Source organism: Arachis duranensis, chromosome 7 (assembly GCF_000817695.3).
Source record: "Arachis duranensis cultivar V14167 chromosome 7, aradu.V14167.gnm2.J7QH, whole genome shotgun sequence".
Lineage (NCBI taxonomy): Eukaryota > Viridiplantae > Streptophyta > Magnoliopsida > Fabales > Fabaceae > Arachis > Arachis duranensis.
The window spans coordinates 67,174,501-67,184,630 of NC_029778.3; the positions used below are offsets into that span (position 1 = coordinate 67,174,501).

General features: G+C 28.4%; 1 protein-coding gene across 1 annotated transcript; it reads right to left on the reverse strand.

Annotated features, from left to right (window-relative positions):
- Window positions 1-2,739: 2,739 nt before the first annotated feature.
- On the reverse strand, window positions 2,740-4,971 carry LOC107458618 (zinc finger protein HD1). The gene is made up of 4 exons (XM_016076838.3): window positions 4,378-4,971; window positions 3,570-3,707; window positions 3,247-3,426; window positions 2,740-2,904 (listed from the first exon to the last, which is right to left on the reverse strand). The coding sequence occupies exons 1-4, from the start codon at window positions 4,864-4,866 to the stop codon at window positions 2,821-2,823; spliced, it is 891 nt and encodes a 296-aa protein (XP_015932324.1). The 5' UTR covers window positions 4,867-4,971; the 3' UTR covers window positions 2,740-2,820.
- Between the last annotated feature and the right edge of the window lie 5,159 nt (window positions 4,972-10,130).

A 10,130-nucleotide genomic window follows, 5' to 3' on the forward strand; every position in this document is an offset into this window, starting at 1 on the left:
CTTCTATCATAACTGAAGAATAATATAGACACACACTACAACACTATTGGCAGTTAACGATAATTCTGGAACAATATTGTGGTTATTAAATAATGCTGAAAGATAGGTTGCGAAAAAATGGTTAGCCGCAGTTTATGCTAATCGTTAAAATAACCGTCACGTAATATGAATTAGTTTTGTGACGATTTTTGTTTGTTTTCATAATTATCATTCGAAATGTCTATTAATTTTACAGCGATTTGTAACCGTCACTAAATAGTAAGTCAAGAAAAAATATCGCTCCGTTTTAGCATTTTTGTTATTTTTTCATTGTTTTGCCTCTTTCATTTTATCTCTTTTTCCAACTTTAATTTATTATAAATTAATTTAAATAAGAAACTTGTAACAAAATAAAAAAACAAAATACCATAAGAAATTTAATTATATATACGCAAACATAATATATATGATAAAATTGTTATAAGTGCACCAATTATATTCTTATAAATTATAATAAGATGATTTTTAACAGAATAATATTAGATAAATATTTTTTTTAGACAATATAAGTCAACTACTTTTCTAAAATTATTTTATTTATCTTAAATTTTAGACTTAAATCATAAAGTTTTTTAATCTAAAATTCTAATTATAAATTTAAACACTAAAATTGATTAATATAACCAACTAAAATAATTAGTTTCCTATATTTTTTTAATATTAACTAAAGAAAAGCTCCATTTCAATTATTTATTTCCTCCTTGATTATTACCAAATATCCTCTCTCTTTATGTTCTTTCTTTGTTTTCGTTATTTTTTTATTATTGCCTTCGTAACCCACTAATTAACACTTGATATACTCTGTTGATTTATCTGTGATATATACTTTACATAATAGCTGCAGAAAAAAATATTAATAAACAACATATATAGTTAATCTTTGGCTTAGATTGAAAATATATGCTATAAATTACATTATATAAGAAGATTAGTATTTCTTCATAACAACCATAGGCGCAATTTCTAAAAGCATAACAACTAAAGTTTAAACAGTAAAAACAAATAAATGAATAATAATGAAATAAATTATAGAAATTTTAAAACCAAATAATCAAAATAACTGAATACTTATATTAAAATAAATAAACATCAGAATAGTGCAACATGCACATCAGAAAGGATTATTTTCTTTTAACTAATTGAAAAAATTCTTAACTTATGGTGTTTAATTTAGAGGCTTTCTGAAAACTTTAAAATAATAAGTTATAACTTAACTAAAATAAATTTAATTATACCAATATTATGAACTTACTAGTTATTTTAATGTTTTGTGAGATTTTGTATATATACATATTTGAGATTTTATTAATATTATAAAAGTGTTATCATGTTATATATATATGATCCATATAAATATAAAATATATATTAAAAAATTGTGAAACAACATATATATTTTTATACAAATACAAAATAACAGATTTATTATCACTTTTTGTCTATACATAACAAATTTTTTTTATAAATATGAAAGAGTTAAAGTAGTTTAACTGCATAGGGATAATTTGTTTAAAACAATTGGACAAGTGGATTTGTATAGCTGAGCGTGCCATTATTCGAAGTATAAATAAATTTACCAAACTAAGATGTAACAGAAAAGAATAATTAAAATTAAAAAAAAAAACTCACAAATCTGAATCTAATTTTCTGTCTTCATATATAGGATTTTAGTATCAATAAATGCAATTCCCTATATTTCCGGATGAAAGAGAATTTAGCATCTCAAATGTTAAATTAAATCTTTCCATACATCCTCTTAATAGTTTATTAAATAACAAAACGCTTGTGTTGTATTTTCACAAAAATGTAATAATAATACGGATTTGGATCCTCTAAATTTTGAATTTTATTTTAGAGAGTAAATGTGATCTTTTACCCTTGAATAGTTTCTCTTTTATATTTATTCTTAGTCCCACATATTAAATTAATGGTGAGAGATCACACTTTACTCTCTAAAGTAATATTCAAACTTTAGAGAATCCAAATCCTAATAATACTATGCTAATTGCGTTGGAAAATACTACTAATCCTATAAATATATTGATTTTTCTCAAGAGAAATTAATCAAAGTATAGTTAGATCGTTGTCATTTTCTTTCTTTTGACTGATTTCTCTTTTACTTAAAATTGGTGAAGAGGTTATTCTCCAAAAAAGCTTAAAAACAAAATTTAACTCAAATTAAAGATCGACAAATATATTCATAGATATCCTAGAATATATGAGAGCTAGAATTTCCGATTAGTGGCTTTCAGGTAATCATCACAATGAATGAATTACATCAGTAGAAGAAATTGACTAATTGAAACAGTAGTATTTGATTTGAAGAGATTGTGATGACTTATAAGCTAGCTAGCTAGGTTTATGTATTGGAATATTTTTGTGTCTACTCAAACGTAAAAGCCTTAGTCTCTTTCATGGAATATTATATCTCAATCAACACAAGTATCTAGTCAAACTAGACCCATATAGAACAAGAGTTCCGTAACAAAGTAGATGCCTATGAAATTAACATGGAAGCAATAATATTATCATTAATTATTAATAATCTACATAGCTATGCTAGCTGGTTATACCGCCATGCATAATTAGAGTTTACAACTACGTGATTAATTATCAAAGAAAAATTAGCAAATATAGTTATAGTGAAATTTCTCTCTCTCTCTCTCCCTCCACTAATTTAATTAAACCCTCCCTAGGAAAAAAAGAAAATAAAAAAACACCATATGTGCTTGAAAAGCAAGGGTTAATTATGTTGAATCATACTGATGATGCTAATTAAGCTCTACATGTCTTCTGGTGAAGAGTGAGATAAATAGACCAAACTTGCCATGGCTTCTTGCAACCAATCCTCCTCATCATTCTTTAACTGCCAATAATAAAAAAGACTAGATTATTGTTAATTTCCACTTTTAATTATGACATGCCACAAATTATTATTATTATTAATATTATTATTATTATTATTATTATTATTATTATTATTGTTATGTAATATGACAGATTGATTAGTGAATGAATTTAAAAGAGAGCTAATTATCAGGGAGATATTGAAACATTTTATACATAGTTCATGGATAAATTAAAAATCATTTAAAATAAAATTAATTTTAAATGTTAATTATGTCATGTATGTATAGATTCTCTTTAATTCTCACATACATATCCGTATTAACAGTACATAACAGAGAAAGAAAAAAATGAATGTTACCTGGAACTGGATTGATTCACCACCATAAAACTCTTCTTTCAAATCATGATGATGATGATGATGATGATGATTCTCATTCTTCTTTGTAGCCATGTCTTCCTCACATAACAGCTCATTGTTCCTTGCAAACCTTCCCCGAACTCGAACTCGCCTATCGGCTAATGTTTTCCGGCATGCATACTATACATAGAACAATTAATAAATCAATAATGGTTATTGTTTTATAATTGAAAATTTTTAAGTCTAAAAAAAATTAATAAATATATAAAGAAAAGGGACAAGCGTGTGTATGAAAAAAGCTGAGAATAATTATTAGAAGAGACCTTGATGGTTTTGTTAAAGTTTCTTTGATTTCTTTTCTTCAAATATCGGAGAATCCTTTCCTTCCTTTCTTCCTCTGAGTACCTTCCTACCTTTATGTTAGGTTCTTCAATTGCTGGCATTTGATTTCCTTGAATTCCCTGTCGCATAATTTTCAAAAGATTTAATTAACATTTCATCATTAATTAATTAAACACCATATACAAGATCACTGAATACTTCTTAAATTTGATAAAAAGAACTTCAAATTAAAATACTCTTTCAAACATGAAGTGAGATATTATTTTAATTTAAGAAACTTAGTTCTAGCTAGAAGAAAAATAATATCTTAAACTTAAAGAAAAACATACGTATCATATGCTAATTATTGTTTTGTAATAAAAATAATTAGTTAACATCATGCCATGCACTGTCCCTTCCAACCAAGGTTTTTAATTATGATTAGATCTCCACTCTGCACATCAAGGAAAAATGAAAAAGTTGAAATTTTAAATTCAATAAATTGGCAACCGCAGTACACCAATATTGTGCTCGCAACTATAATTTAAAAGGGAAACTCATGTAAATTGTTTTGATGTAAAATTGATGGTTAAAAACTAATAATTTATAATTTAATTAAACATAACAATTTATTTAATATTTTTTAACAAAACGAAAATAACCAATGAGTTATAACTCAAAAGGCACTCATTTAAGACTTAAGAGGTCACGGATTGAGTCTCTCTAATTTTTATAAAAAAAAAAAACATCAAACGAAAATATAGTCTCTGTATCTAATTCAAAACAAATATAAGTATGCATATTGCGTACCCAATTCTCTCTTGTAGCGTTAGAATAAGTAGGCGGTTTAATATCCTCCTTGAAACCACAACATTCTTCTCCGAAATCGCCAAGACCAGACCGGTAGCCGCTGCTGAAGTCTTGAAATCCGGCAGTGGCGCCGCCATAGAAGCCCATTTTACAGTCAGAGATGGCCGGCACAGCCATATCGGATAAAACACCACCGCCGCCAAGTTGCTCCGCGAAACTTGGCACTACCCAAGAAGAAGAATTCATGGCGTCACAATCAAGTGCTTCATTATCAATAATCAAAGAGTTGGTGGTGTTGTTGTGGTTGTTAATGAAGAAGCAATCTTGACCACTACCCCATATAGCGAAATTGTCCATAATGATTGATGAAGCGTTGTTGTTGTTATTGTTGGGTGCATGATAAGGAAAATCAACAAGATCGGTAGTGAACGTGTAGTTTGAATAGAACTGATGATGAGGGATTGAAGAAGCCATAGTAGAGAGGGGCATTAATGGAATTTTTGTTTCTCTTATTTATTATTTTTGGCTGTGGATTTTGGGCTATTGATTATTATAAACGCGAGGTTTTTGTTTTGGAGTTTTTGGCTTTCTGGCTTGGGATATTGTTATATAGTTGTTGATGTGTGTTAATGTGTGTGTGTGTGTGTGTATTTATATAGAGAGAGGGGTATTATTGTGAAAGTGTGTGTTAGTGGGTTGAGGCAAGTTGTTGAGGCAAGTTGCTAAAGCTATAATTAGTAAAAATGGGTCATTATTAGGCAAGCTTCGAATTTTGGATAGAGAAAAAAAAAATTAACAAACTAGTCAGCTAAACTATTGTGGAGCTTTGTTTAGCTTCTTATATATATATACTAAAAATAAGTCACAAAAGTAATTACTATTATAAAATATATATTAAAAATAATTCAAATAAATACATATATTTATATATATAAACACATGGTGATTAACTTTTTTTTATCTATATATAGAGAAAATGTTTAAAAAAATAATTTTTGTCCTCATAAAATTTTAGTGATTTTAGTACAAGACAAAAGAAATAAGTCTATTTATAATTAAGCTTAACTTCAACTCCGGAGAAGAAAAACCTTAGTTCTTGGAATAGTAACATGATTTCATGACTTCTGCATTGCTACTACTGTTGTTTGTTTTGAAGCTTCTTTACTTGGGTTTCTTTCAACTAAGAAACTGTAAATGCGTATATATAGAAGTGGGCAACATAGATATTTTATATCGAGTTTTTATGGATAGCTCTATTAACAGAATTGTCAAAAATAATTACAAAATTATCTTCTTTTAAATTTAGTATATTTTAAAACTTTTTTACGAAATATTTAATTGTATATTTTCTTTCAACTCAATAATCGCAAGTCTTAATTTATTTGTATAAATAAAAAATTTGTGGCCTTCTAACATTTCTCATACACAAAAGCAGTAATTTATACAATATCAACATATATGTATGGAAAGGAGATCAAGTTATTTAATAACTAATCTGAGAAAGAAATTTGCATTACAATTCTGATCAATTTAGAAAGTAAAATAGTTGCATAGCATAGATTGAAAATAAAATAAAATCGACAAAAATCTTAACCAATTTTATTGATTTTATTTTTTAAATTGATCTAAATATATTCTAAACACCCATTATTTAGTTATCTAATTGCTTCATCTCGTTGTCACCATAAGTGAAAATTTTATTTATTGTGTAAACTAGATAAGTGAGAAAATTATATTTATACATATCTTATTTGTAATTGAGATTGTAATATATAGCATGCAAATATAAATGATTTCACTTTTGTATAAATGAATAAATATTATATTGTTCTAAAAATAAGAATTAGGGTTTAAGCGGAGAGGGAAAAGGAAAGTGAATAGGAAAAATTATAGACGACTTCACTAATTATTGTGTTATCCTATCCAAAGAACATGAAAAAGGGGTTATTTATAGCCAATGGCTCAATTCCTAACTGACTCAACTTTAGGTTACATTTATAGAAAACATTATAATAGATATTGAAACTGAGGAAGATATTGACCCCAAAAATGAAAGGAGCACAACACGTCTCTGCAGAGATACCAGCCTGACCTCTTCATTTTCAAAGGAATATTACTTGCGTTTTAGAGGTCCAAATGATGTGAATTTAGTAGCGTTGGAAAGTTTTCATCTAGAACTTTCCAATAATATATAACATTTCATAGTGAAATGGACGTGGCACGCCGGGGTATTCGACAGACTGACCTTTTCACCTTCAATTGGGCATAACTTGAGCTATAAAAGTCCAAATGAGCTGATTTCAGCAACGTTAAAAAGCTAACATTCAGAGCGTTCCAAAGATGTATATTACTTTATAGTGGGAATGAAATTGGAGTACACACATTAAGCATCTTTGAGCCCCAAAAATACTAAGTTGGCACTGGAAGTGGCACTGCTCAAGTGAGCGCCCAAATGAGTGCCCATACATGCAAAGAACCCCTGGGGTATCATTTAGGTTCACTTAGAGTTACTCAAAACCCACTTAAACTTCAAGTAAGCAAGTCTATAATTGTCAACCAATCAAGACCGCAAGAAGCGTCTAGAATAGTTCACTTTTCATTTCATTGTATTTTGCTTTCAATTTTTATTAAGTTTGTAATTTAGGAGAGCCTATATAAAGGCCTTAGTTTTATAGGAAATGGGGGGAATCTATCATCATCCTTAAAAGGATAGGGGGAATCTATCATCATCCTTAAAAGGATACACACTCCACTGGGAGTGGGTCTTCGGACCCCTCCCTTCCACCCTTCTCTTCTCCTCCATTTTCTTTCTTACTTTGTAAATATTTTAGTTATGAATTACTAACTCTTTCCATTGGGAAAGAGAGCTCTATTGCTATTTGATGGAATGATTATTTTTATTCTTCTTCTATTCATCTCTATTTGATTTACTAGAAAGAATTTTGTTCTTCATTCTAGCATTCAATCATATTGGGAAAGAGATTGAATGAACTTGAGTTTTATGTGAACCTTGGAAGAGGAATCATAAAACCATGCTTGAAATCATTTCTCACATTGAGTGAATTTGGGTTTCGGGATTAGATAATTGTGACGCTAGATCTACCCACTACTTGGATTTATGAGGATGTGTGGTATAATCAGGGACCAAGCTGCATCTCTTCTCATGAGAAATCAGACCAAGAAATTGGCTATTGATTAAGATTGGGGAGATTGAGTTACCAAGAAATTGGGACTCAATCACTCATGATTGCCAAGAGGTCAATGAGTTGCATGATTGAAGATGAGATGAAATCAATTAATCCGGAGAATGCAATATCTCTTGATCCCCAATGTTTATTTTATCTTTCTTTTTTATATTTACCTTATGGTCATTTATTTTCCAGCACTTTTACTTTCTTGTACTTTACATTTATGCCATTTACTTTCTTGCACTTTATTGCTTTCCTTTACTTTCATGTCATTTATAATTCTTGTTGCTTATCACTTTAATATGCTTGTCTAACTAGAATAATCAATCAACTATTGCTTGCTTAATCCGTTAATCCTTGTGAGATCGACCTCACTCTTAGTGAGTTTTATTACTTAATACAACCCGGTGCACTTGCCAGTAGTTGTTACGGAAGATTAATTTTTTTTCCGTATCAACATGTACAAAACCAATGACCTTTTAATCCACATCGATGACACAAATTTTTCATATTTTTAAATTATTGCTTGAAGTACGCTTCTCATATTTATTCTATTTTTTGTTATGAGTAGAAACTCTACTGTTCCATTTGCCACGACCTTGACCACGGTTTCGACTACTATTCTGACCATGATTTTTTTTATGTTCATATGATGTTGAATTCACTTTAGAGAAAAAAATTGAGCTAGTAGGTGGACTTCATGATTTTTCATTAATAATTTATCATTTTGTTCTGCCAACAGAAGAAAACCTATTAGATCAGAATACCTTTTGAAATCCTTTTCACGATATTGTTGTTGTAACATTACATTGAAAATATGGAATGTAAAAAATGTTTTTTCATTAAGTCCTCATCTGTGACTTTTTGGCCAAACAATTTTAATTAAGCTTATTTTGAAAAGTGTAGAATTGTGTTCACAAACTGTTTCAAAATATTGTAGCATTAAATATATCCACTCATAATGAGTTTTAGGCAATAGTATATGGGTAGTGCTAGGGAGCCAATGGCCTAAGTGTACAATGTGTACAATGGGCTAAACCTACACTATCTAGAATAACCATCCGAATACCAGGGATAATAAACATCTCATGTCATAAAATCACTCATCCTAAAAACTTAAGTTAATTTTGGAGTTCACCAAGGATCGAACCCTTTACCTTTCGGATCTAGAACTCTAATACCATGTCATGAATCCACTCATCCCAAAAACGTAACCTGACAAGACAATATAACACTAATGGTCATATCTCTAATACTTCCTAAACCTCCATTGTACACATTGTACGCTTAGACCATTGGCTCCCTATACTTTTCCATAGTATATTCTTTTAGTGTTCATATCTTTTTTTAAAATTTGTCCATAATTCTTGTGGATATTTAATAGTCAAGTATTCTACTTTCAACCATTTATGAAAGTAATGACGAAGAAAAATTAATGCCTTAAGTGTTCATATCTACTTCGCTTGATGATTCTAGTTTTTTTTTTTTTTTATGGTATTCCCAAACTTTTTGAATACCAAATAACTTTCAGCATCAAGTGTTCAATCTAAATAATTTTTGCCATTTAAATCAAGAGCGACAATTCAAGCTTTTATAAATTTGACATAATAACTCTATTAACAAAAATAAATAAAAACAAATAAATAGTTAAGAATAATAATATTAATAATGTTATCAAAAGAAAGAAAAATAAGTAAAAGAAAAAGAAAAATAAATCTATTTACTTCAGAATATAAATAATTTAAATAAATTATCAAAATTATACATTCATTGCTAAGAACGTAAATAAAATTGTCATTCACGTGAAGGAATAATACTTGTAATATATTTTTTTTTTTAAAAAAAATATTTGTCGTTCACTTTGAGGAATGATTATTTAGATGATTAATTATCATTGACTTTGAAAAGTATTTATGTTCATAATTAATTATTATTCACTCTAGAGGATAGTTATCTACATGATTAATTATCATTCACTCCCGAGATTGATATTAGTATTAAATAAAATATTTTATATAAAAAAATAAAAAATCTAAAATAATTAAAAGGAAAAGTATTAGTGAATGAAAAGAAAAAAGCAGTGAAAAAACTGATTATAAAAACAATCGGGAATGACAATAAATATAAATTATAAAGCAATAGAAAATGTGTGATTATTTAATTAACCATTAAGAACATGAAATAAATAACGTAAACGGAAAATATGTATTACTGCTAAATATATTAGGTTTAAAGATAAGTTTACTAAAAAAAAAATACTGAGTACCATTAAAATTACCGTCGAAAAAATAATAAAATTTGATGATACAGTGGTTATTGCCGCATTTTTGATCGGAATTTATCCGACGCAATAAACATTGCTGGAAATATGATACCAGCAGATTTTTGCGTCTGTCGGATTTAGCAACAGAATATGGGTAGTAAGAAAATTGAATCTGTTGAATGTTATCATCAAATATTTTCTAATGGTAATATTAGCGTCATATCATATGTCTCCGCGCTATCTTACTCGTGGATTAATCCAACGGTAATACCGATGGAAATTGCTTTTATCTTTTTTTTTAA

Bases quoted from the DNA above. Each gene is read 5' to 3' on its own strand.
- LOC107458618 (XM_016076838.3), bottom strand. From the start codon at position 4,866: ATGCCCCTCTCTACTATGGCTTCTTCAATCCCTCATCATCAGTTCTAT. The intron at 3,427-3,569 runs GTCTCTTCTAAT...TTCTATGTATAG, and splicing joins ACTTTAACAAAACCATCAAG to TATGCATGCCGGAAAACATT. The intron at 2,905-3,246 runs GTAACATTCATT...TATTATTGGCAG, and splicing joins GTGAATCAATCCAGTTCCAG to TTAAAGAATGATGAGGAGGA.